Here is a 27,251-nt window from a genome sequence, read left to right as displayed (position 1 = left end):
AAAAAGGGGTAGGAAGAGGTAGGCAGCAAAAAGGTTACTAAAAAACCTCCATCAACCCCCAACATGTTTTTAATCGATTTTAAACGTTTTAAAAGTTATGTTTTCTCATAGAATTGTCTAATTTAATAGCTTTTTAGACCTGAAAATTAAAGTTAAATTATCCATTTTTTATTTTTTTATGTAGGAATATATTTTACCTTGGGAAACATCAAATGAGTTTTTCCCAGTAAACTGTATCTTGGTGTAAACATGTGTGTGTGATCTTACTTTTCCACACTCCTGCGGTGGTAATGGAATATTGTAATTCCACATTTGACTTGTGCTGAATGGAGTCCATACAAACCCGGCCTGAGGAGCAGCTGTAGTCACTGACTGCTCCTCGGCATTCGTAGATAAAGAGGAGAGCGGTGCTGCAGCAATTCAACAGGATCTGAACCTGACAAGCTCCCATGAGAAAGACAAACGGGATCACAGCAGTTTTTAAGCTAACACAAATATTATCAAGTAGGCAGCCATCATAGTCAATGATTCAGATTCTAACATGATTGATCACACACAACACACACACAGCTATCCTTATGATATCTTTGCATTGACCTCCATTCACAGTGGACAGCCTGTCAGAACCTTAACCTTGACCTTAACCATAACCTTGACCTCAAGTACCACAGTTCACATCCTCCCACTAACCTAGGGCATCTGATATGACGTTTTTTTGCCGGATTAAGACTGGAGGTTTGGTCCCCATGAGATCTACTGGTCCCACAAGGTCAGTGTTTATAATGAGAAGAATCTTAAGAGGTAACAAACCGGACTTTAGCCTCTGAACTAGAATGGCACTAGAGCCTCCGCCAAGGCCCAGCAGTCCCCTTATATTCAGTAAATATCAGTCCCTAAATATGTCCGATTTTTTTTTTATGATCAACGCAAAACACAAATATTCACGAGATGTGGTGGATTTATTAGGTATGAACATTCACAATTCTGAGTTGTTTTAACATTCATGGTACATTAATACAAATGATGGAACAAAGAGAAATGACATCTTCAAACTGCTACACAAAGTTTGCTTTGAGAGAAACAATCCAGTCCTGTTGACCCTGAACTTAAGGCAGAACCTCAACCAATGACCTCCGACCCCTCAGACACACAGGACCTGAGAGGCTGAGACACTTACATCTATACAGTGTAGAAAACCAGAAGTAGAGAAGGAATAGACAAATATACAATCATATAAAATATCTACAGCTTATTTTCTTATTATTTTACCTTCAACATTTCTGATGTTTGACCCAGCTGCTTAAGGATCTGCCTTTGTTTAAGCTTGTAAAGTGGTTTGTTTATTTACATTCAATAACAAGACGAAAACCTGTCATCTCAGCTTATGTCCTGTACAACCCGTCCTCTTGTAGCTTTAGTGGCTTGTGTGTTGTTGTGCACAGTGTCCAGACTTTGTGGTTCTGTTCCCCCAACAAGCTGCCGAGGCTCAGCTGTATCGACTGCTGCGACTGTGGCTCCTGCCCCTGGAAGAACTGCGACTGGAGGTGCGGGACGACCTGCAGAGGACAACATTTATGATTCTAAACTCCGAGGCATGAGGGAGACGTATTCATTTTAGACATAAAACACAAACTGAGTGGATCTGATGGTCCCACATTCCTGCAGAAGAGAGCGATTTGTGCAGAAGACTGAATGAAGAACGTGTTTTAGTATTTAGCTGCAAATATTCAGCGCAGGAAAGAGAAAAGTGTAAATGTCTGCCCTGGGACCTGTCACCTTGTTGACATGTGTCAGGGTTCACCAGGGGGCAGAGTCTTACCGGGACCGACGCTCTGAACTCCTGTAACTGTCACTTCGTCTGCGCCCTCGTCTCCTGCTCGCGCTCCGACTCCGGCTGGAGTATGTGTCTGACCTGCATTAACATACAGTCCCATTGGTTATTGCTGCAAATGCTTGTAATCAATTCATGAAGATATGAAGGATCTCTTCTCAAGCTGCTGGTATCGCTAATGAATAAATCTTAGGTTTTTAACAATCTCATGTTTCTCTGCTATAACTTCATATCCGCTTTAAGGACGCCCAAAAGAACATGAATACAATTTCAATCCTTACTGCAGGGGTTTTATTTTAATCCTAAAATATAGGATAAATAATTGTGTACATTGCTAATTCAGAGTCAGGACATAGTAGATGAAGCTCACAGACCTTGATCTGCGACGGTGTTTGTAGGAGCGACTCCTGGAGTGACTTCTGCTGTACGTCCGACTGAGACAGGAAGAAAAAAAACATATGAAATGAAACATACAGGACTGTCTCAGAAAATTAGAATATTGTGATAAAGTTCTTTATTTTCTGTAATGCAATTAAAAAAACAAAAATGTCATGCATTCTGGATTCATTACAAATCAACTGAAATATTGCAAGCCTTTTATTCTTTTAATATTGCTGATTATGGCTTACAGCTTAAGAAAACTCAAATATCCTATCTCTAAATATTAGAATATCATGAAAAAGTATACTAGTAGGGTATTCAACTAATCACTTGAATCGTCTAATTAACTCGAAACACCTGCAAGGGTTTCCTGAGCCTTGAAAAACACTCAGCTTGGTTCAGTAAACTAAATCACAAGTATGGGGAAGACTGCTGATCTGACTGCTGTCCAGAGGACCATCATTGACACCCTCCATCAGGAGGGTAAGACACAAAAAGAAATTTCTCAAAGAGCAAGCTGTTCACAGAGTGCAGTTTCAAAGCACATCCACAAAAAGTCTGTTGGAAGGGGGAAATGTGGCAGGAAACGCTGCACAACCAAGAGAGATGACCGCAGCCTTAATCGCATTGTGAAGAAGGGTCGCTTCCAGAATTTGGGGGAGCTTCAAAGACAGTGGACTGAAGCTGGAGTCCAGGTATCAAAAGCCACTGTTCACAGACGTGTCCGGGAAATGGGCTACAATAGCCGTATTCCCATGGTCAAGCCACTTCTGAACTCAAGACAACGGAAGAAGCGTCTGACTTGGGCTATGGAAAAGAAGCACTGGGCAGTTGCAGAGTGGTCCAAAGTCCTCTTTTCAGACGAAAGCAAGTGTTGTATTTCATTTGGAAGTCAAGGCGCCAGAGTCTGGAGAAAGGCTGGAGAGGAGCAAAATCCAAGTTGCTTGAAATCCAGTGTGAAGTTCCCACAGTCAGTGATGGTTTGGGGAGCCATGTCAGCTGCTGGTGTTGGTCCACTGTGTTTCATCAAGTCCAGAGTAAATGCAGCTGTGTACCAAGAGATTTTAGAGCACTACATGCTTCCGTCTGCTGAAAAGCTCTATGGAGATGAGGATTTCATTTTCCAGCATGATCTGGCACCTGCCCACAGTGCCAAAACCACCAGTAACTGGTGTACTGACCATGGCATTACTGTCCTCGATTGGCCTGCCAATTCCCCTGACCTGAACCCCATAGAGAATTTGTGGGGTATTATGAAGAAGAAGCTGAAAGACACCAGACCCACCAATGCAAATGAGCTAAAGGCCGCTGTTGAAGCATCCTGGGCATCCATAAACCCTAAGCAATGCCACAGGCTGATTGCCTCCATGCCCCGCCGCATTGATGCAGTAATCCGTGCAAAAGGATTCCCAACCAAGTACTGAGTGCATTAATGGACATTTTCAAATGTTTGATTTTGTTTTGCTGTTATAAATCTTTTTTTTACTTGGTCTGAGGAAATATTCTAATATTTAGAGATAGGATTTTTGAGTTTTCTTAAGCTGTAAGCCATAATCAGCAATATTAAAAGAATAAAAGGCTTGCAATATTTCAGTTGATTTGTAATGAATCCAGAATGCATGACATTTTAGTTTTTTTAAATTGCATTACAGAAAATAAAGAACTTTATCACAATATTCTAATTTTCTGAGACAGTCCTGTACATAAAGACCAATCACAGATTAATGATGATTACATACACAGGGATTTATTGGGAGTGTTTCGGGACAAACCTCCTGTAACTTCTGTATGTGCTGCTGCGGGAGCGCGACCTTCCTCTTCCTCGTCTCCTCCGACTCCTGCTACGACTCCTAAAAGAATCACACAGCGTCAGGACTGACATTTCTCTCAAGCCAGAACAAAAGGTCTGTAGCGAAGACGTTTGTCTACTGGACTAAATGCTTCGCATCCATCAAGTTTATTACTTCACAACTATCTTGATCTACATCCAAGAACACTCTCCAGCATTTAGAGAGATTTACTGATGGGAGCCCTTGTGCTCTCCATTTAATCAGAGTGCTGGTTTCCACTGACCTGGACGAGGAGCTGGAGCTGCGGGATCGACTCCTCGACCTGCTGGAGGAGTGCGTCCAACCCCTGGAGCGAGAGCGCTGACCTGAGCCGGAGCGCGACTTCCTGGACGTAGGCTTGGGCTTCTTCGGGGACCGGGTGCGGGAGGTCCCCCTGGTCTTCCCCACAGACGGGGATCCTTCCTCGCTGGAGCTCTCCTGGTTCCTCGGCCTCTGGTTGAGCCGCGCCGTCTTACGAACTTCGTCAAACAGAGACCCCGGTCTGACCCGGCTATTGCTTTTTATCTCCATTTTTACTCCTTGCGTGTTGGGATTCGGCTTCTGTTGACTTTGGATGTTTTTTGCAACGACAGGTGGCACATGCAAATTTTGCACAGCTGACATTCCTTTCAAAGGCCTCCATTTAAAATTAATCATAGTGGCTGCTTCATCCTGAAGTCCCCCAGCTGTTGTTGTGGAGGTAACGGCAGACTTTTCTTTGCTGTGAGGTAAAGCTCTGTCTGTATTTGTCATATCTGACAACTGTGAGGTAGATTTTAGGGTTAAATCAGGGGTTCTTTCAAAACAATCATGTGTTAGTGGCTCTACCTTTATAGCGTCGTGCTCTGGTGTACAAATGTCCATATCATCGAATGACTCCTGCTCTTTGATACTGGTTAAATGAGCACTATTAGCACTATTAGCATTGTTAGCACTATTCCTATTGGATGACAGATGAGCAGTTTCAGTTTGCTTGGGGTTTTTATTGCTACATTCTCTCGCCCTCTGTTGACCTCTGTCCTCTTCTCTACTGGAGTTTTTGTTCAAGGAGGCAACACTTTGGTCCTTATCGTTCATTCTCTCTACACCAGGCCGTTCTTTGCCAACTCTACTGGGACTGTGTTTCTCCTTCTTGGATTCATCTTCATCCTCCTCCTCTCCAAACTCTAACGGTGGCTGCCAGTGAAAAGTCTCTTTCAGCTTCTGATGTTTCCTCTTGGATCGCTTTGCTTTGTCCTTACTGCGATGGGAGCCACTCTTGTTCTCACGTCTCCTCTTGCGTTTGTGTTTGCGTTTGGATTTCTTCTTGCTCTTGTGCCTCACCCGCTGTGCGGCCTTCTCGAGACTTCCTACTGAAGAACTGGATCCAGCAACGATGGCAACGATCTTGTGCTCCAAAGCAATCGCCGCCTCTGACGTCTTTTTAATGATGTCGTAGTCCGATTCTGAACTTGCCTCCCCTTCCTCTTTTTCAGATATTGCTAAAGTCTTGGCTGCCACGTTTTCAGAATCGCTTTCTGAATTCCAACCAGTGAGCTCAGGTAACTTCTTGTCGAGAGACTCACTGGACGGAACCGATTGTTTCTGCTTCTTTGACACGGCGATGCTGTTGCTTTGGCTCACTTTATCACTGTCACTGTCCCACTCAGACCTGCTATTAAAGCTCTCAACTGGCACTGAGCTGCAGGGTTTCGCCACTTGATCTTGAGAGCTGCTTTTCTCATTTATTTTCTCTAAAGAGCCACTTCTCCTTGAGACACTGATATCAGGACTGTGCTCACTGCCTGTCCTGTTCTCAGATCCTGAATGAGCATCTTTACTATTGGAGAGTGCGATGAAGTTATCTACATTTTTTACCCTCCTCAAAGAGCTGTAGTACTCTTCCCATTCCTTGTCTAAGGAATTCTTCTTGTTGCCGTTGGCTTTCGGGGAGTTTTCGGACTCTGACCTGCTGTATGACGATGACCTGCTGCGATACTCGTGAGGAGATCTGGACCTGGACCTGCTCCGGGAGTGACTGTAAGATCGGCTGTAGGACTTGCTCCTGGAGGACCTGCTGCATGAGCGCCCAGCACGTTTGTTTGCTTTGATCCTTTCTGTGTCTGGCAGAGACTTTGTCGTAACTGAAGTCTGAGGTTTCTCTGTAACATTGACCGCTTGTCTTGTGTGAGTATTGGTCCCAATTTTAGCTTTCATTTCTTGATTATGGACGTAGGAGGGTTTCCAGGGCTTTTGACCCGGCTTCCAGCGAGAGGGAGGAGGACTGTCGCTCATCGGGATCACAGGTAGATTTTCAGGAGCTGGAAGCGTTGGGACTCGGACGACAGGTGCGACTTTGCTCTCAGGAAGCTTGTCAGTCACATGGATAACTGTATTTGATTTGGACTTGTTGGCTTTCCTCTTTCTTGGTGATCTGGATGAACTCCTCTTTCGGGAAGAAGACGGAGACCTGGATCTGTACCTGGACCTTGATCTTGACCTGGATCTCGAGTAGGATGAAGATCTGGATAGGGATAGACTTCTAGATCTAGTGAGGCTTCTGGATCTCGAATAAGACCCCCTCCGTGATCTGGATTGACTGGATCTGTAGGATCTAGAGTAGGATCTCGAGTCCCTGGAAGACAGCGAGGATTGCTGCCTCTTCCGAGCGGAAGAGTGGCATTTACTGGAGGTTGAATGAGTCGGAGAACAGGATCTCTTGGACTTTATTCCTGGAGACGCTGACTTTTCCCCCTCTGACATATGAGTCTCTTGAGGTTTATTCTTGGAACTCTTCTTCTTGCCATGTTTCCGTTTTTTGGCCTTCTTCTTGTGTTTGGCTTTCTTCTCCTCTTTCTTCTGCTCGCAGTGCTGGCTGGACCTTCCAGAGCTGCGATCTGAGGAGGGCTCTGCAGAGGCAGATCTGGACCAGGCAGGGTCACCTCTGTCATCCCATCTGCTTGAGGAATGTTCATTCAATCTGTTGAGTCAAAAGATGCATGAAGAAACATAAAAAAGCATATTCAAAGGGATAAAGTTAAGTATTTGGTCATACTTGTCTCCTTTGCTCCATCTCTCAATGCTGGGTGGTTGATAGACTTTGGTTCTCTTCATCTCTTCTTTCCAGTGTGGCGGGGTTTCACTGCTGCCACGTTCTTCCACCGATGCAGAGCGGGATTTAGATCTCGTGGGAGTGTGATATCTCTGCAGAAAAGGTCAAATCTAGAATAACTGGGCTGTAGTTGTATGCCCCTGACAGCCACTCACATCATAAGATGAAGTGATTCAGGTACGATTATTATGAAAAGTTATTTCACTGTGCAGATTTGAAAAGATTAATGAAGCAGAGATAAGTATGGACAAAAAAAAATTAAATGGAGATCGGCTTCCCAAAAAATAAACAGAATATAAGTAAAGCACAATGATTCTTAGTCTAAGGTGGTTATACACTTCATGAAACAAATCATGAATATTGTTTGGAACCGCTGCTTTATACTATTCACTTCTGTTAATCCATTTTCAATAAGTCCAAATGGAAAAGATACAGTATGAAGCAGATACCGATAACTACAAGTCACACAAACCGATACATTTCAGGACTTCTTTCAGGTGAACTTACCATTGTTCCTCTGCCTTTAATTTTACGTCCGGACTTAGAGACGGCTGGTTTCTGTTCAGCTGAGAGAGACGATTCTTCTTTCTCGACTCTAAAAAGATTGAATTTCAAAAACTACCTGTTAACACTTCAATTTGAAAAATTCAAAAGAGTGAGACAACAACCAATGTGTAAATGAAGCCCAACTTAGAACTCACATCTCAGTTTTATCCTCCTGAGACGGAATGTCCCGTCGCAGCAAGAAGCGATTCTCTGGCACTGGTGGGATTTCCTCTGGTCGGACAACAGGCTTCTCTCTTTTTCCACCATGCTCTTTCTCTTCCTCCACTTCTTTCTCTCCCTCCGGCACCTGTCTTTCCACAGAGCTGTGAGATCAGCAACACGACAAAATGCAAATATTATTTTATTATGCAAAGAACCAACACGTCACTAATGTCTGGGATGCACAACTCAAAACTGTGGAGCTGTAAGTCAATCAATAAATTACTTTTGCTTGAGATGCAGAACATCAGTGTCCTCCTTCTTTGATTCCTTCCTTCTTTTCTTTGACCGTTTACTCTTTGCATGTTTCTTGTGTTTGCGATGTTTGGGCTTTTCCTCATCGTCACAGTTAGACTCCACCGATGAGGAGAACTGAGATGACGAATCCCGGGAGTTGAGGGAGGAGTCGGCCGAATCAGAAGTTCTTTTCCTCTTGCCTTCAAGCACTAAAGACAGAAATATCACAACATGTATGTTATCATTATCAGAATTATGGAGTTTTTTTTAGCAAAACACCAGTAAAAATGAAGCAGAAAGCAAAGTTGAAATGTCAGGAGCTGTTTTCAGGGTGGCAGGACTCTGCTCCAACAAAGGCTTTGTTGATTCTTCTCGGTATGTTGGAGGCTATGAAAGCCGGCCTGGCAGAGTCAGGTGGACAGATGCCAACTGAACTCCACAGAGATCACCTCACTGATCCCCCATTAAACAGAAGATCAGGTTACACGCCCTGTACTAAAGCCAGTGGGGTGAAAACGCTGGCATCCAAATGCCATCCTCTCACAGAATGAGCATAAAATATGACCCAGTTACAATCACAGGCGACACGTTACTCCAGACATGGAATAACATCTTAGCTTTTGTATTAGGAACTTACACAACCCCTTGTGTAAATAAGAAAATTACACTGATATCAGACTGGCTGGAGAGATCTCATACAGTATTAGATCAAAATTCAACTCAACTGGATAAGTCTGGTGATTTTATGAACTTTTCTAAACAACAAATCACTTTAACGCATTAATCGTTGGTTTTGGCCTTTTCATTAGATTTATTGAATAGTCAGTTTTACCCATGAAGAAAAAGATAAGTAACTGAAGAGATACCATCATTTGCAGACTTGGTGATCAGCTGACCACAGTCCACCACTCGCACGTCAGCATAAGGTCGGCTCGCTGAGTCAGTCTTCAGCCCTTCAATCTTCTTTATCACCTCGAAGCCGGAGATGACTAGACCAAATACGACGTGGACTCTGCAAAAACATTTTTGCCTGTCAGAACCTTGACTATTATTCAATAAAAATTCCACTTCTTAATACAAGTGATGAGGTCCTATATAATGATATTTTTTTCCTGCCGAACAGTTTTCAATATTTTACATTGGTGCATTTCTTCTATTTTCTGTTCTTCTTCTCACAGGTTTGAAGTGACAGGGTTCAACTGGAAAAACTAGAATTTATGCCTTGTGGTTGTTTGCCTTCACCAATAATTTGAGATTACACTTTGAATATATGTACTGAAGGGTTCAAAGTAAATTCAAGTAAAAAAGTTTAGCCTTAGGTGTTAACACATCTTTTAAATCTATAATTTTAGAGAAAACTGCCAAAGTGACGGTAGATTTTACCCGTCGAGGTGCGGCGCCGTCTTGGTTGTGCTGTTAGTGGAAAATCCAGCGATCCAGGAGGATCAACCAATGGCAGAGCCAGGGTCATGAAAAAGGAGAAAAAAAGAGGAAAAGAATGAGAATAAACATTAAACGTCAACAAAGCGTGGGTGCTTCTGTACCATCTCAAAGATGGAGAATTTGTAAAACCACCCTTTGTTTGATAATAGTTGATTGCAAATCAATTAAAGTCATATTTTCAATTAAAACAGCTACAAACAGGCAGGTTTACACTCAACAATGGAGTGTGGGAAATTAAAGAATAATATCTGTGAACATTTCCTCCTTTATGCTTTTATTCATGGTGGAAATGTCCAACTTGTTTTTAATGATAAAGAAACATAAATCAACTTAAGCCATGTGCGAATACTGTTTCAACATGTCAGAAATCAACATAGTGCTCTGTTTACAAACTAGTGAATGATAAATAGTCAGGAGAGAGAGAGAGAAACACAGCCTTGGAGACACATTACCTTGGAAGAGCAGGATGCTAGAGTTTCTGCAAATTTTACACAAAAACGGCAAGAGAAAAAATGTAACATTTGTAGGTGAAAAAGAACGAATCCATGTTTCTCTGCACTTTGAAATGTAACTGCACACAGAGAGGGGATTGCTGACCTCACACTGAATGTAAAATTCTACTCTACAGTTTCAAAACAGGAGGAGCAGAAGGTAAAGACAGAGCTGTATTACAAATGGCACTGAATTAAATTGTACGTTTGCAGAGTGAATTGCTTTACTTAGTGTTACTCACATGAAGAACTGGGAACCATTTGTGTCCTTCCCGCGATTGGCCATCGACAACAGGAATGCTCTGTCGTGTTTGAGAGTGAAGTTCTCGTCTGTTGGAAGCAGAGAAAGAAGGACGGAAGTCTCACTTTGTGTTCTTACATTAGTGTTGACAGAAATATTCAGGGATGTAAATCGGAAATAATTTCATCCTGCAAACCTAATCATTGCCTCACCAAGCAGTCCTCTTGTAAAGTGCTTATTTTTTATTACTTTAACTATCAATTACAAATCACCTTCATTTTTCATTATTCTGACTTTGTTAAAAAACACCACAATGGTAATTCAAATCAAAATGTTATAGGAAGCGAGCTTTTCCGACCGAAGTTCTGCTTAAGAAAGATTATCCTTCTAGTAGCTTTCTTCTTAAGGTCCCACTATTGTTTAGAGTTCTAAAAATCTTAAAGACAGGAGAGAAGATGAGGAAAAACAACTGTCTGACAGTAAAATAACCTAATGTGCTTTCATATTTGTATGTATTTTCTATTCTATGTAATTTTAAACTTTTTTATCAAACTCGTTTTTAAACTGCACCTTATGCATCCATCGATAGGACCTGAATGTACCGTAATAATGAATGCACTACATATCGTTAACTGAAATATTATTTGCGTCATAGATATACCATCTGCACAGATCGAAGTTTTTAAATTTGTAAAACATTAAAAAAATAAACTATTTCAATGTGTACATCCTTACTTTATCTATATACATGTTGGAAAACAAATTATCTTTCACCCACTGTGGCGCTCCTTTGTAGTCGTGGTATTTTGCAGAGAACCTGCCACTCTCTACCTGTCTACATGTCATAACAGTCATGTTAGGGGCACTGAAGCTATAAATAGCAGCTATAACACATTATGGGTCATTTGAGCAGTCAAAGGCTTTGGGGACTAACAGGTTGTGTGAAAGGAAAATCCTTCAGCACAAATTTTGCACCTGAACAAACATTTGCACCGGGTTTTTTTTTTCCAGTGACTGAGGACGTTGGTGGGGACAATGTTGACATGGTGTTTACTGAGCTGTGTACATCTCTTACCTTCTCATTTTGCAAAAGACCACTCTATAAATAAAAGAATATGTTGAAAATTTTAGGCAGGAAGATCGAAGCTTGGAAAGAAAGAGAATACCTACTCTCCATGCTGATCTGATTAAACCCACTACTATAACTAGATAGAAGACACGGTATACAATATAGAGGTGAAGGTCAATGGAGTCGTACATAAGAAAATACACAAGAGACCTGTTCACAACAATAGACACATGCAACGTTATGCTCATGCAAGCGGTTCAGTATTTAGATATACAATTACAAGCCATCAGCATTGTGAACAGCTCATAACTTCCTACTCTACTTACCTTCAAAGTAGCCACCATATATGGACTCTCCTCCTCTTCCATTACCTTCAGAGATAAGAGTACAATAATTAAACGTGTTGCATTTAAGTCAGACGATATGTGAGCACTTCTCACCATACAACATAAATGTGGTGTCTCATACAAAATCTGAGAAGTGGCTGATACACTTAATATAAGCACATGGAAAACGACAAAAAAATGTATAATATGTTTATACCGAGGGAGTTTTATCTGATTGAGACTTATATACTTTAAAGACCTTGTTTTGAATCAGTACATATGTTAACATACTCGCAGACGCCCGACCCAGTACTTTGTCAGTATCCAAGGCATTTCCGAACATCTCAAATTAACCTTATTCTCTCAATTTGTTTAAACACACATTTTCAAAGTAAATGAAGTCACACATAAGACGTTATTACCTTCGGTGAAGTCGCCTCCCTGGATCATGAAGTTCTTTACAACTCTATGAAATGTGGAGCCTTTGTAGCAAAGCTTTTTTCCTGTGATTTTGCCAATTCCCCGTTCACCTGCAATTAGATGCATGTTAACTGAGCTCTCGAAAAGACAACAGGAAGCATAGCGAACAGTCCTGCTGCTGCACACAAGGCTGTGTGTGAACCAGATGCCTTGAGGTGTCAAGAAATGTTGGTCCCGAATGTTGTTGCATGGTGTTATTCTACAAGGGAATTAAACCACAGATGGTAACGTGTGTTTCAGGAAATTTGATGCTTTTGTTCAGGCATCTTGTTGTAAATACTCCGGTGCAGAATTCATTAAGAAATCTTCCACTGGACTGAAACTGTCTGGGGAAAAGAACAGTGGCCCAAAGCTGTTACCCCGGGGATGTCTCTTTCCTCTGGGTTGAGGGGGAGACGGGAAAGCAGGGATTTCATTAGATGTGATGATGTCTTTGAGGTTGGTTTCAGCAGACAGAGGACCTGCTGTTCAAACAGGCAGCTTGGGTTGCTAATCTTTTAGTATTTTTGCCTGACTGGCTTCGGGATTTTTCTAAGGGTTTGGTTTCTTATAGAGTTAGCTGATCCCCCTCTAAAAGGACACATGAGAGATTCTGAGAAAGCCACAGATCTACCCAGCTGACTCACGTTTATTTTTATGCATGTTGAGAAATGTTGTCTGGGTGTGTTTGATTTCATTATTTGGGTAAAGTAACAGGCTAACCAGACATCTTCCCTCGCTATAGCATTACATTCCCATTGGCCAGGTAGGGTGAAAAATGAGCGAGAGCATCGATCTGCCCTCGGTTTGAAGATTTATGGCTATCTCTGGGCAGACCACCACCACAGCTACAGTACACTGTGTTCCGCTCAGTGGGATGAAATATCCAGGGGGACAGATCATGACCCCTCTATCCATCCAGTGAGTCCATCTGTCACTGTAACATTTACAGTACAGCCATACCTCTTTTCCTCATGGTATTAAATGACCAAAGAGGGGTGTGAAGCATGGTACCGCATATTTTTTCGGTCCACTTTCCATTCCCCTGCCACTCACAGGGGTAATTTGATAGAACACACAGGAAGGATTACATAAAAAGAGAAGTGAAATGTAACAGAGAACAGACCAGATTCAAACCAAGAAAATGATTGTGTAGAATATATAAACAGGAGTGTTTATATAAAAGAAATCAATCAAACTGTGTGCAACTGTTTTCAAAATGTGGAAATGGTACTGAGAGAGCAGCTGTTGTTGTATCGAAGCTTTCTGAAACAAAATTTATGCAAAGCACTGAATGTAGAAAAAGGCCAATTTGAATAAAACATTCACTTGACCTAAAATACTCACCAGTGCACAAACTGAGAAAGTTTTTGCTTGTCTTTGGACTTGTGTCCGAAAAAAGTTGAAAGACTATGCGCCCGACTGGAAAACAGAAAAGAAAAACATTAGCAAAAGAATAATTCCTTCCTTTTGCAGCTACACACATTTACATAGACACCTTCAATATCAACTCTGTGTTACCAAAAAACAAAAAGGCAACAATGGTGGAAAATCTTTAATAGGCAAAAGATACAATTACAATTTAACAACCCTCATGTCACTGTACTGTGCACTTTTAATTGGCTTCCGACACAAAATAGCAAGGATCCTGTGGCGAAGCTCAGACATTAAAGAAACTTTTCCATAGCTAGAAGCAAATCTAGACTTAATTACGACAATTCAGCACAAACATGATTAGTCACAATTGTACTAGGGCCCCACTTTCATTTTGTACAAAAATATGAATCAATAGCGCTGTGTCTTAGAAGAAAAGTAAATATATAAGAGTTTAAACATCTTTATTCATGGTGTCAGTTCAGAATAATCATCTACCAAAGCGAGGCGAGGATGTTTACACGACTAACTAATCCTCGAACCTTCACAAGTGATTTTAAATTCTCCTACCTGGCTCACGGTTGAGCTCCACATCAAAGTAACACTGAGGGCGGTCTTTCACCCCCATCGTGATCAAAGTCCAGGTGACCTAAAATGTCGAAAGAGTACAAAAGAAATAAAAAGCTGTGCAGGAAAAATAACAACGCTGTCTTCCCTTGAAAGAAGCAGAAAGAGCCCTATTCAGGATCCCTATTCATCAGCCATGAAAGTACAGCATACTGAGAAGAGTGTGTTTGAAAACAATGTAGCGAGACGAAGAGACACAGAGAGGGAGGACAGAAATAGGAGGAGAGAGAGAGGTGGGAGGGGAGAAAGAGAGAGAGAGAGAGAGAGACGTCTATGAGGAAATGTGGAGATGCAAATCCAAGCAGAGCTCAGGCTGCACACTGTACATTTTAAACCCAGTTTCCACTGAGGAATTGGACATCACTGTGTGACAGCTTAACGTCCTCAGCTAGAGCCATTTCTGAGCCAGGCCACCGAGGCCGGGGGCTTTGTGAATCTGGAAATGGACGGAAACTGAAGAGATTTAAACTAGAGCAAGGTGAAGATTATCCTTAATGAAAGCAATGCAATCTGAGTCATGTACATGATCAGCTGGAGCTTGTAAACCAAACTTTCAAAGTCAGATGATCAGGAAATCATGGTACCAAACTAAATTCTCTCTCCTCAACTCTGCCTCAGCTTTTTCAGTGTCAGTGCTCCTGCACCGTCTCGCAAAGAAGATGAGAAGCACAGTGTTCTCAGCTCGAGCACAAAAATGTTACCATCCTTAATTACAATTTCAGTACATGGAAGCATTACTCTGTCAACAGTTTGTTTGGTAGTATTTTGCATACGCAGTAGTCTTGACGAGTGGAATATGGAGAAGGCATTACTGAGCTCCACTTCACTTCTGGTCCCTGGGAGCAGTAAACAACCACAGTTTCCACTTGATCCAAACTTGTATCTAACACTGGTATTGCAACACAAAAGAGGAGTAATTGAAGGGTACGAGACAAATAGCACTGCAACCTAATTTGGCAACAGTGGCCTGAGTGAATTTGGCTGTGGAACCACCCTCTCGTTGCAGGAATGATTTATTTGTCTGTGCCTTTCTGTTTGTACAAGAGAGGCCCTTCAGAATAACGTGCAAGGACAAAACCTTGTGGGCACTGCTGAAGGTTAAGTGCAGCCGCGTGGATTTATGAGTTCACATTATGATCTTGCGTGTGATATAAAAGCAACTTGCATCTTACACAATGTGCCCAATCAACACCTGCATTCCACATGTTAAGTATAGTCCCACTTGGACCGCCACACCCCCTCCTCCAACCACTGAACATTTGAACATTTGTACATTGCACTGACTGTTACTTTGTTTTTTTATACTGTATTATCCCGCCTATAGTGAATTCATATTTATATATATTTATATTTTTATCCTGCTCATAGTGTATTCGTCGTCCTTATATATTACAATTCCTGTTAATACTGTTATATTCCATATATATTTCTACTGTACAGATCTTATTTATTACATTTTCACTTTAATATGCACAATACTCTGTACTTTTACTGCCTTTTTTTGCACTTCTGGTTAGACGCTAAACTGCATTTCGTTGCATATGAACTTGTACTGTGCAATGACAATAAAGTTGAATAGAAACATGTTTCATTTGACAGCTGGTGAGCGCTGGTGCCTCATCATATTACCTGGGCTGAAAAGCTAATGAAAGAGGAACAGAAACAGTGAAGCTGAAATAAACTGAAGGAAGTAAACACATCTGATTAGTAAACATTGGAGGTGATGGTACTCCTTGTGCACAGAGACTGAAATGCCTGTTCAACACAAAGACAGGAATGCATTGTATTTATAGCCGAAATCATATCGAGTTACACAGTGTTTAATGTGCTGGGATTGGCATTTCCAGCTTGTGAAACTTTACTGTGAACTTCACACAGAAAGGACAGGACACAGTAATATGAACCAAATGTCTGACAGGCCATAAAAGAAATACTAGCTTAAAAAAAACTTTAAAAAACCCTGATGGATTCTTTAAAAGCCATCCAAATATAAACCTTATGAGCCATAAACATTGTTAAATCGCACATTAATGATTTGCATAGCATCGGCTAAAGTGGCTAACAGTCAGTGAGACACGTTTTCACTCGATTGGGTTTGTTTTGATCAAGATAAGACTTGTTATCAATGTTGATATCAGGTCATGCTGAGGGCGAAACATCCCCTAGCTACGAAGCTAACAACAGCTAACAACAGCTAACAACGGCTAACAACAGCTAACAACGGCTAACAACAGCTAACAACTGCGCTTCCAAAACGGTAGAGCTAACAGCTAGCTATTACTTAGCTGGCTTCGAGGCTAATTAAAGTTACAATGCACGACAGGTACTGTGCAGTTGTGAACGACAGAACAAACCTGTGTGCAGTAGCTAGCCGGACAGTTAGCTAGTCATTGACGGTCCGGGAAGTAGCATGAGCTAACTTTAGTGCGACTGGTTGTAGTCCAGCGTGTTGGCTTTTGTCCCTCATGAGCTCCCGTAGAGGATTTGTTGTCGTTTGTGTGACCAGGAAGCAAATAGCACGTTAGCTCGTTTGCCATTTGTTTTTTTTTTACCGGAATCTGTGACGTAAATTCAACACCCGGTTATTCGGTGGCTCGGTTTTAATCGCAGTTAATATAAAGTGTAGAGTTTGAAGTCGTGGCTAACTTCCTGCTGCCGGTGTATTTGTTTGCTATGATGCTAGTTAGCTAAGCTACAGTAGCTAAGGAACAAGGTGCAGCATGAAAGCCATGATAATGAGGTAAGGTGTAACACAGAATGACTTTTTATGATATTATTTAGCTCTCGCTGTCATATTACACATGTCCGAGTGGGATATAAACCTCAGCCAACGTTGTTTTTAAACCATCGCAGTTATAATTATACACTTAGTCATGTTAAAAGTAGTTTGGTCCAAAACAGCTGTGTTACCAATACTTCTCTCCATGAAGGAAGATGTGTATTTACCTCCGAGGCAACTTTAATGCTGTAACTATTGGTTTCTGCTGAATTTGTCATTAGTAGTTAATACGTATGTGTTTGTGGTGTTTAGTCTGATATCTAGATCTAATACAAGACGAATAATCTGTCACAGAATAACGAAATGTAGTGAAACAACACGACAAGAGAAACAGAACTCGTAGTGAACAGCTTGAGTTTTCAGTGGTATCCTCTATGAAGGCAGGTTGTGTTTCAGGGCTGCTCTATTACACTGTACTAGTTCTAATCAAGTGTACCTAATAAATTGGCAAGTTAAAGTATATATTTATTGTACGTACGTAGCAATAGTAGTAGTAATAATAATATGTTATTCTTGTAGAGTGCTTTCAAATAATTGTAAATATAAAGTAGGATAAACTATGTCGCCCCAGGTTCGGTGCTCATACAACTTGCTGATGATTAATTCATTATTTAATTTATCAAAAGTTATTTATGAGAAACAAAGAGCCAAAATATTTTTCTTTGTTTGCTCTTCTTCTCTGTCTTCTGGGACAGTCAATTTGAACTCTTTGGTTCACAGACAGCTGTTAAGATAAAACAAGACATTTGAAGATGTTGGTCTGGCTTTAGGGATTAGTTAAGGGCATGTTTCACTATGTTATAGACATTTATGGACAAACATGAATGTTTATTTCTGGAAAGAATGTAGTTACAACCCTAATATAGTAATCCTTATGTTCTGATCTTCATCCCATGCAGGCAGTGTGTTCTTCATGGACCCAGAAGATCATGTCTCTGATCCTGTTTGCCTTCGTGGTTCGGGTCAGGGATGGACTCCCCCTGTCAGCCTCCACAGACTTTGAACACAACCAAGAGCTCCAGGAGAGGAAGCAGCAGCTCAGGACAATCAGCAAAGTGCTGGGACGCTTCCCTGACAGAGGCTCCGTCAAGGGCCAGGAGCTCAACATATTGTAAGGACCGAGAAATCAAAGACACCGATTTATACTGTCCATCTTGAACCCGAAGACAGGCAGAGTGTCCATTTGATCGCAGGGACATCCGTGCCACGCTGAGTCAGGCTGTTTGTTTACTAAACACCTTTTCTCCTCTCCACTGTTCAGCTTCATCTCTTCAGAGGGTGTATCCTACATGACTGTGTGCCACTGCAGCCTCCCTGTTGCTAAGGCCTTCTGCTTCCTGGAAGATCTGCGCTGGGAGTTCACAGCATGTTTCAGTAGCACTGTTGTTACCTTGGCAGCCAGGCCATATCCATTTTTGGAATTTGGTGAGTAGGAAGAGACACAGTTTCTTAGATGTACTGTTACTTGCATGGAATTTGCTTGGAATTTAGATACGATGTGTTGTCTTCTTTAAATTATAATGAAATAAGTTGGTAAACCCAAAATCTGGTGTCCCTGCTGTCAATCCATAGACGGCACCATTCAGAAGTTGAAGCAGCAGTACAACCAGAGTGGTGGTCCGGCCCTCGAGGTGACGCTGGCAGAAGTCCAGGAGGATTTGAGGATCCATCCACTACAAGTGATTAACTTGGATGAGGTGGAGCTCACCAACGGCATCGCAAATGGGCATATGGAGCAAGGTCCTGGATCTGGTAAGACTTGTAAAATTATCAATACAGTAAAAGTCTCACAGTCTACACCAGCACTGTTACATGGTTTTATTAGTAAAAACATATTTACGTTTTGTTATTTGACACTATTCACTGTCTTTTACGAAACAGGTCCGAATGTGAGACTTCAACCAGTGACGGCGCCGGGAATCCTTTCTCTGGTCCTGAACATTGTGTGTGCGTCGTTGAACGTAATTCGTGGTGTGCACCTCATAGAGAACACGTTCCAGGTAATAATCAGGATAGATTACTGCTGAATGAATTTGCAGCAGGTTGATTATTTCTTATTTGTACGCTTTTATTCATGCATAAGCTGTCGTAAATCACAGGTGTTGGTTGCTTTGTTAGCATTTTGCTGTAGAAAGGAAAAGGTGCTCACGTAGAAAAAGTTAAAGTGTTGGTTTGCACAAAACTGCACAGATTAGGACGTATTGTGACACAAATGAACTGAATTAGTTTATTATTGTAACATTTCTCATACATGCAAGCAGATTTTTACCTTCATGACAAATCAGCACTTGGTTTAAATTTAATGTGTTTTCTCTTCACCCAGGACGACTACGAAGGCATATGGAATGTTGTGGCATTTCTTCTGGCGTTTGTCTGCTGTGTGTCTCAGGTAAATCTTCACATGTTCAAAACAATTAAAATAATTTTTCCTAACCAACATTACAATGTGTCCTTGCAATCGTTGTGATCCAACTCCCTGTGTCCACAGTGCCACCTCTACCTGTTCCATTCATCCCTGAAGAAACTGGTGTCCTTCACTCTGTTGAGCGTGGTCGTCCTATGCAACTTGTACCTGCTGGGCCTGAGGAACATATGGCAGATGATCTTTCACATTTCAGTGGCCTCGCTCTCCACCGGCCTCACCCTCACCCGCAAAGTCCAGGACAGAACCAATGACTGCGGGGTGTGAGGAGCTCAGGATACTTAACAGTGTTGCACCGCACCCAGCACAGGTGAGAATAACATTGAAGACAATGTGTTGATCCATACGAGTTATGGTGATGCCCTGCCCTTTAACAAAAACATTCACAAACTTTGTGTCATCATAGACAATGACTTGTGTACTTGCACTTTGTGTGAACTGTTTTCCTACACTGCACCAAACATACACTGTATGCAGTTTTTTTTTCTGGATTCTTACAAATATCTTGTAAACCCTAAACTAACTCTGTAAAATGAAGGAAGAAGGAGATGCAAATGTTGATAAATCTCCGTCACACCCGTCCTGTTCTAAATGTTTGTGAAGGGAATGCAGGTGTTAGCTTTTTTTAGATATTGACCAAAGGTGTTCTCATAGAAACTACAATGTTGTTGAAGCTGGTTATACTTGGGATTTTAAAATGAAGCGCTCAGTATTATTTCTGCAACCACATGTCATTGATTATCTTTGCAATAATCAGTTTACAATGCTCGGTGGTGGTTCTTGATTGTCATTTGATTTAGTTATACTTGAATAATAGGCATTTGGAAGATAATTAAATACTCCATTAGGTATTGGTGGCAGTGAGATATTTACACTATCAAACTAGTTTGATTAAAAATTTGAGAAATCCATGTAAAGTTAACGCAGCTTTTTTATTTGTTTTTAATTATTTGCTCAACCGGCCACAAAAAGTGCCCAAATTCAAAGATGTAATTGTTAAACAATAGGTTGTTTCTGCCTTATAATGTGGGATGATGCGAATATAATTGATTCCATTTATTTAATTTCATCATCTGATAAAGAGATTCACCGGTAAGTGCTCAGCAAGCTCAACTGTAAGTGCTCTGTTCATAATAACTTCACAGAAAAGACATCAGTACTGAGACATATCTTTTACTCACAATCTACATTCAACACAGCTTTTGTCTCATTTATCACACAATCTCCAAATCAAACATTTTTGTACAGTCAAAGCAAATATAAGTGTTTTACTTTCATCTTATTCTACTAATCCCTACATTGTAAAAATGTAAACTGCGGGTAAAAATATGAAAGCACTGATTAGAAGGGTAATTATTTGAAAATGTCTAAAAAATATATATGTCTGCACTATTCGGTTCCTTTTGTTTGTCATTGTTGAATATATTCCATATTGGGTTTAGCTTAATGATATTTAATACCGGATTCCAGTTTATTTGATTGAGTTTTTTTGTGTTTGCTCCTTAATTGTTATAAACATAGAAATCGTATGATTCCACTTTTATATTTCAACATAGGAAACATCATTGTAGCGCTGCTTAATAACTGCAAGTCTCCTTGAGGGTAATTTTGTATATTTATCTCCTTAGTTAATCAGTTTTTATTGCTGAAATGCTGCACTGGTGGCAGTTAGGCAAAGGAAATTCAAGTGTTAGTTGATGGTGATAGTTTTGTGGCTGCTGTAGAACTTTAGATGCTTTGCCTTTTTATTGAATTGTTCTCTCATTTAATCAGGAAAGTGAGACGGACAACAAACATTTTATGACTCTGCTCAGACCTGGTTTTAATGTCTGTTCTGAGTTAGTACAGATGTGAACAGTCACCATGCTTCCTCAATGCGTCTTTAGATCCACACACACAAACACGTTGAAACTCAAAATCATTTGTTCTTGTCAACAGAAATTATATGTTCATTTGTATTTTGGAGAGGGGAAGTCCGATCCTATCACAAGTCGTCACCATGGAGACATATTCAGGAGGCATTTTAATGCCAGGTGTGAACAGACGAACTTAGTGCACTTGTGATGGGATCTTCTTTAGGGGATGTTAGTACCAGGCCTTTATCTCGTCCAACAAGCCAAAGGTCCTTTACCATAAAGTACAAGTTGTTCAGAAAAGCAAGTTTTGCTTGTAGTTTAGTCCATAAACTTTGTGATTGCTGATTTTAAAATGTTTTAAACACAGTAAACAAGTCAAAGTACTAATGATGCTGCATGTTTTTTTCTGTGATATAATACTTTTGATACGAACTCACCATTTCCACTCAGATAAGTGCATATTTACACCATTTTAATTCCACTGTTGACCGAATGTAATGTAAGAATGAAATGTTTTAAAGATCCAAGCAGAACCAAATAATGTGGAGGATATTTTAATACTCAAAAAGAGCATTAAGGATACCAATGTTTAATATGTGGGTATTTAAACATACAGTAAATGTATTGTTCAGGTGAAACATGTGGCAGCCATCTTTTATTTATTATTATCGGAATTCTTGACAGAAAACAGTTTGTAAATTTGATAATCATTGACGTTCAGAGAAGAAAGCTGAAGGACGATGTGTCAGTCTCCAGGACACTTTGTCTTGTTCAATACAAAATCCTGCAACTTGTTTTTATATTTAATGAGACTCACACGAGGTTGATGCAGCTGTGTTTGTGTCTGCAGCCTGTTTATAATGATGAGAACTTACGGGGATATTGTCATTCATTGTATCTGCCAAATACACTGGTGTTTACGGGGCTTTGTTTTTTTCCTGCAATGGTAAAACTGACATTTCATTAATAAACAGTGTCTTTTTTTCCACGTGTTGCTCTTTTATTTGTGTAAAAACAACAAAATCAACTTAAGAAATATTCTAATTCCTTGATAATTTGGCAAAATCTTAATTTAATTTATTTAAAATTGTATTGATTTTATTAATTTAATCGATTTGATTTGATTGTAATGCTTGAATCTGCATTACCAAGAGAATGGAAGAAATAACATACAAATTCACTGCTGTATTTCTTTTAAGTTACAGCAGATGGCGCTCTTTCACTACTTAGTTAACTTGATTAATGTCGTTTATTTTGCTGACAACAGATTTGACTACTTGTACTGTTAGTGTTATGTGATTGTAAAGTTAATAACATTTATTAGTTAATGACTCATCACGAGCAAATTAAACCTCAGTGTTGTGTAGCCTCACAGAAAACCTCCTGATAAGTAGTTTTTCTAATTTAAAATTTTTATTCAGATGGAAAAGGATCCAAAAGGAATTAAATGCACAGAATATTAAATACTTTTATTAAGAGCGAAAAAATGAAACCTCAACCTGGATTTCCATAATTTATAGATTTATAGTAATACATTTATTCAAAAATTCCTGCAGATATGTTAAGAGAATCTTTCATAGAACAAACAGTCACGTTGGATAGCGAAGCCTTGTGAGATTGAAAACAATTTATTTCAAAAGCCTGCTAGCCCTTTTCATGCCCTGTATTTCAAAAGGAGATCAAATTAAATTAATACAATTTACAGCCACAACCAGGAGGGAGCTCAGAGCTCAAACTTATTGGCCCCCCCCCGACCCTTCCACCAAGTTTTAATGAAATCTGTACTCTGCTCACCAACAAACAGACAAACAGCGATGAATAACCTCCTTGGCAGAGCTAATAAAGGAGGAGGCTTTTCAATAGTGACATGCCATGGCGGTCAGTTAGATCACAAAGGGGCATGTTATAAATTTGTCAGTGCCTTTCATGAGTATTTCCATCTTCCCAGGGATTTAATTCAAACCTTTTTCTTTAATAATAAATAAAAGGTAGAGGATGCACAATGTGGGATGTAGGATGTTTGTTCCAGACCTCAACCAGGCCTCACTGCAAGGGTCTCGATAAGAGATAATCCAGTTTTAATCCGGAATGACGTGCACTGGGATTCATGAGCTTTGACCTAAACCGCCATCAGTCGCTGTGAAGTCACCAAAAAAAGCTTCTGTTGAATATCTGGAAACAACCTCCCACGAATGTCCGACTCACTGTCTCTTCACCGCTTTGAATAGTTCACAGACATTGACACAGTTTGGTTACTAGCATCGCAAAGTGTTTGTCAGCACTTTCATGTATATTAAAGAGGTTGCAACCCATAACAAATGAAACGTCCCCGGGCTCCCAGTGACATTATAAATCCACAATGCCATCCGTTCTGCTACAACAACCATCATCTAAATGACTGGGTCGGCCTCACTCTCTCATTTACAGGGATTAACCTTGTCTTATCCTAATTGGCAGGAGCTTCTGCGGTTGAGAGGCTGCCCCCTCTCCCTCAACAAATAGGCTTTACAGCATGGGTGGTCCAGCCCAAATGTTTATGGCTCACATTTCTCTCGCTGTCTGGCAGCCGCCTCTGCTCCTGCGTGTTCACAGAACAGCAGCACTGTTGTTTTTCATGGACGTTTGGCTTTGTCAGTCCCGGGTAATAATAGAATACGCGGGAAACGACTTTCATGGATGATTTAATCCAACGTTTGCGACCGTTTCCATCTCCGTTGTATTGTAGAAGTGATATCATCTAAAGTCTCTTAATATCCCTCAAATGTGATGCTTGGTGCACACACACACACACACACACACACACACATACACACACATTTCCTATCTCCGGGCCTTTTGTTGACACTGACAGTCGCTGACGGGCATAAATTTGCATCAGTCAAACATTTGACAGCAGCTGACCTGTGCTTCTTTTATATTTACTATTGCAGAGTAAAGAAATTGAGCTGCAGGTCAGTGTGATGATGTTTTAACAAGCGGCCGCAGTGAATCAGTATTCTCAGGGTGCGTCTTGTATACGTGGACAGATTGAGAAGTAACTTGACTCATTAATATACAGACTTTAGGTTTGTTCGTCACATTAAAGTCTGTCACATCTCGTTAACACCCGTCTGCTGCTCCTCCTAAGCAACTATTTATCATCTGTTCAATTTTGGCGGATCATTCTTATCCTGTATAAGATACTGGATATTTTTATACGTATAATAGCTTGAAATATAAAGTAATCGTAAATAAAGGGGGTGGTGGTTGTGGCTCAGGTGGAGGAGTGGGTCGTCCACTAATCAGAAGGATGTTGATTTGAATCCCAAATTGCCCCTTCCAGCAGTGTGTGACAGAAGAAGCATATAACAGACACTCGGATGACACCACAGGAGCAGTATGGAGGCATTTTGACAACAAACTCCTTGAAAGTTCCAAAGCTGTCATGTCGTCCATTTAAATATCCAATCTGTGGTTGGAACCCATGACTGACAAGGTCGGAACTGCTGTTCTACGGCTAACCTGACAGTGGCAGCAGTAATAACCAATCTAAACAACATTAGTCCCAAGGTCAAATCTTTTCTCTGATATTTTCTGAGATAGCAGGAAGTTTTTTCTGGAGTCCTCTCCAGGAATTAAATTCCTCTTAGCAGTGGTAGATTGAATCAAGGCGAGTCACTCTGGCAGCCAATCTCCGTTTCAGGTTCACTGCCTATTACGTTTATTTCAAACGCAACACTCTTTCAGGCCGGCATGACTGTAGCTGTGCGGAGGATATCAAAAGTGCAAACTAATTAACTAGACAGTTGCTCTCTCTCTGCTGTAGTTGCAGCCGGCACAGAAATGTGAGTAAAAGGTCAGTGGACTGATGATGTGTTTTCAAACAGCGGCATTTGGGTTACTTTGACAGAAACGTGGAAACGAGCTCTGCAAACACAACACTATGTTACTATTGCGACTTAGTTTGGAGACAGTTTAACATTTATACAAACTCATCAAGCACAGAGAACGAAATCACTTGTGTTTGTGTCCACCAGCTGAATGCAAACCCAATATTTACTCCCTTCCAAGCTGTTTTCTACTGCACCACTACAGTACTTGTGTACTTTAACATTCATTTGTGTAGTTTTGACCATTTAGGGACATAGCAATATTTAAACAAAAACATTTACATTTTATTACTATAACAGTTGGAGTATGTTAGCAGGCATAAGCCTATTGAGCAACACTCGAACATACAATATGTAACTTTGTCCTCTCAATCAAGACAACAACAAAGAAATATGAATGAAGCAGCGTGAGATCATGGGAGTTGTTGTCTTCAACAACACTGTTGATTCAAAATCTACCTGACGAGACTCAGGTTTAAATCCTGTTGAATTAGAGTTTTGAATAATTGTGATCCATTCGTCCTTTTTACTCAGAAGATTTTGGCAGAGACAGACAAAGACACAAGCTAAGCTGATATGTTGTATTTAAAAGGCGACAAAAACAAAATGTGCTGTTATCTTGAATAAACTTGGGGACGTCTTTAGATTTGAATATTGTTTGAAGCTTGGGTCCATAATTACTGTTTTAATTAAGTCTGTGCTTAGCTCTTGTTTTTCGTTAGACTTGCTTTGCAGAAAGTTTGTCATTCGAGCATACTTAGCGGAGTGTGTGCAATTTAGTGATTTTTAATTCACAGGGACTATCTGGCCCTAAATTCTCATGCCACAGTAACTTCTCCTCCATATTTGCTCCAATTTTGGGTCTCAAACTTCATTCTTGACTGTGGAAAGAATAGTTGACAAACTATGCCATCACTAAATCCCTTTCATTGATGTTCCAGAGCTTTCAAAAGCACGAGAGGGCTTTCACTTTAGTAGAGGGGAAATTAAATCACAATGCATTTAATTAGCTTCCCTCCATTAAATGATCTGTCAAATGTTGTTAAGGAAACAATCACACAACAGGATCTGCAATTCCAGAACAACATCCCTGCTTAAATTCATCACTTTATTAGGATCATATGATTTGATAAGAACATTTTCCGATTTCTACAGAAAATACATTGTGTTTAATAGGCTGTTGTTCTTCGAAGGTCATTCCATCCACATAAAGAGGACACTACTGAGCTACTGCTGTTTCACTAGCCTGTAAACAAACAGGCCTGTTCTCAATACATCCATAAAATACACAATTAAAATTGAATTTTTTTTCCCTTTCATCCATGTCCTCTCTTAAGAAATTCAGAGGACACAGAGATATGCTAAATTGCCTCTGTTATCTGTTCGACACTAACTGCTCCTTTAAGAGCTCCCTTCAAAGCCAAGCCCGGACATTACAGAGCTAATCAGGAGAAAAGCAACGTCGAGCCCATTTCCATAAGTCTGTTCAGCATCATTATTTTAGGATTCAATCCAGCTTTTAACAGAAGTTCAATAGAATCAGTTGCATCAGTTACATCATTTAAATAAGCCACATATAAATCTTCTACCATAATATTGGTATTGTAGATTTATGGCATGTTAAAGAGCGCAGCTGCAGTTATGCTTTCACTTTAATTTGAATGCGGGATGATGCTGTGCACTTAAAAATAACAATACAATGTTTTCTGCCATTGTTCGATACCTATGTTCGCCCAATGCATAGGTATCACTTGATTGAATAAAGCGGATAATTTAGTTTTAATGTTAAAATTGGTAATTGTTAAGTGATGGATTATTTTTCTGGATCCGTGTGCCGACACAATGACGTTTCAAATAATTCAACACAAAATCCAAACCAGATCCAGAGTCCATCAGCACAGGGTAACTGGAAACACAAAAACATCACGAGGCAGCAGAAACACATCTGAACAGAACCCGAGCTGAGCAGACACACCGAGACAGAGACTAAATACACAAAATGAGACAGGGACACGAGAGGACAGGTGTGAGAAACGGGACAATGACAGAAAACCACAGAGTAAGAGACAAAAGAGATTTGTCCTTCGTATGCCGCATGGACCGTGTCCTCCAAACGATGCAGCGCCTGAATCGAGACACAGATGAGTAAAGTGGCATCGAA

The 27,251-nt window shown here is 40.5% G+C and overlaps 2 protein-coding genes across 5 annotated transcripts; one reads left to right on the top strand and one right to left on the bottom strand.

Annotated features, from left to right (window-relative positions):
- Positions 1–940: 940 nt before the first annotated feature.
- Positions 941–16,605, bottom strand: nktr (natural killer cell triggering receptor). 3 transcript variants are annotated; one of them, XM_061094184.1, is made up of 17 exons: positions 16,519–16,605; positions 14,108–14,186; positions 13,511–13,585; positions 12,127–12,234; positions 11,705–11,749; positions 10,311–10,398; positions 9,518–9,547; positions 9,001–9,146; positions 8,124–8,343; positions 7,834–8,001; positions 7,640–7,727; positions 7,076–7,224; positions 4,286–7,000; positions 3,985–4,062; positions 2,206–2,265; positions 1,820–1,912; positions 941–1,556 (listed from the first exon to the last, which is right to left on the bottom strand). In XM_061094184.1, the coding sequence occupies exons 2-17, from the start codon at positions 14,163–14,165 to the stop codon at positions 1,487–1,489; spliced, it is 4,191 nt and encodes a 1,396-aa protein (XP_060950167.1). In that variant the 5' UTR covers positions 14,166–14,186; positions 16,519–16,605; the 3' UTR covers positions 941–1,486. The 3 variants fall into 3 exon arrangements, with proteins under 3 accessions (XP_060950167.1, XP_060950168.1, XP_060950169.1); XM_061094185.1 differs by having other exon boundaries at positions 4,286–6,979; XM_061094186.1 differs by having other exon boundaries at positions 4,286–6,976.
- Positions 16,606–16,661: 56 nt separating this feature from the next.
- sec22c (SEC22 homolog C, vesicle trafficking protein) lies at positions 16,662–22,207 on the top strand. 2 transcript variants are annotated; one of them, XM_061094183.1, is made up of 8 exons: positions 16,662–16,904; positions 17,843–18,054; positions 18,205–18,368; positions 18,516–18,695; positions 18,825–18,943; positions 19,267–19,332; positions 19,432–19,675; positions 21,304–22,207. In XM_061094183.1, exons 2-7 carry the CDS (start codon positions 17,873–17,875, stop codon positions 19,630–19,632), a joined length of 912 nt encoding a protein of 303 aa, XP_060950166.1. In that variant the 5' UTR covers positions 16,662–16,904; positions 17,843–17,872; the 3' UTR covers positions 19,633–19,675; positions 21,304–22,207. The 2 variants fall into 2 exon arrangements, with proteins under 2 accessions (XP_060950166.1, XP_060950164.1); XM_061094181.1 differs by having other exon boundaries at positions 19,432–22,207.
- The last annotated feature ends 5,044 nt before the right edge of the window (positions 22,208–27,251 follow it).

The sequence above is a fragment of the Limanda limanda genome, chromosome 20, assembly GCF_963576545.1.
Source record: "Limanda limanda chromosome 20, fLimLim1.1, whole genome shotgun sequence".
Classification (NCBI taxonomy): domain Eukaryota; kingdom Metazoa; phylum Chordata; class Actinopteri; order Pleuronectiformes; family Pleuronectidae; genus Limanda; species Limanda limanda.
The sequence above is the reverse complement of the archived record's forward strand: the minus strand, read 5'-3'. Positions and strand labels throughout refer to the sequence as shown.

Excerpts from the sequence above, each read along its gene's own strand:
- nktr (XM_061094184.1), bottom strand. The coding sequence starts at position 14,165 with ATGGGGGTGAAAGACCGCCCTCAGTGTTACTTTGATGTGGAGCTCAAC. Across the intron at positions 7,728-7,833 it reads CAGGAGGATAAAACTGAGAT|AGTCGAGAAAGAAGAATCGT; the intron begins GTGAGTTCTAAG and ends CAATCTTTTTAG. Across the intron at positions 1,557-1,819 it reads AGTTCAGAGCGTCGGTCCCG|GTCGTCCCGCACCTCCAGTC; the intron begins GTAAGACTCTGC and ends TGTCCTCTGCAG.
- sec22c (XM_061094183.1), top strand. The coding sequence starts at position 17,873 with ATGTCTCTGATCCTGTTTGCCTTCGTGGTTCGGGTCAGGGATGGACTC. Across the intron at positions 18,055-18,204 it reads GGCCAGGAGCTCAACATATT|CTTCATCTCTTCAGAGGGTG; the intron begins GTAAGGACCGAG and ends TCCACTGTTCAG. Across the intron at positions 19,333-19,431 it reads TTGTCTGCTGTGTGTCTCAG|TGCCACCTCTACCTGTTCCA; the intron begins GTAAATCTTCAC and ends CTGTGTCCACAG.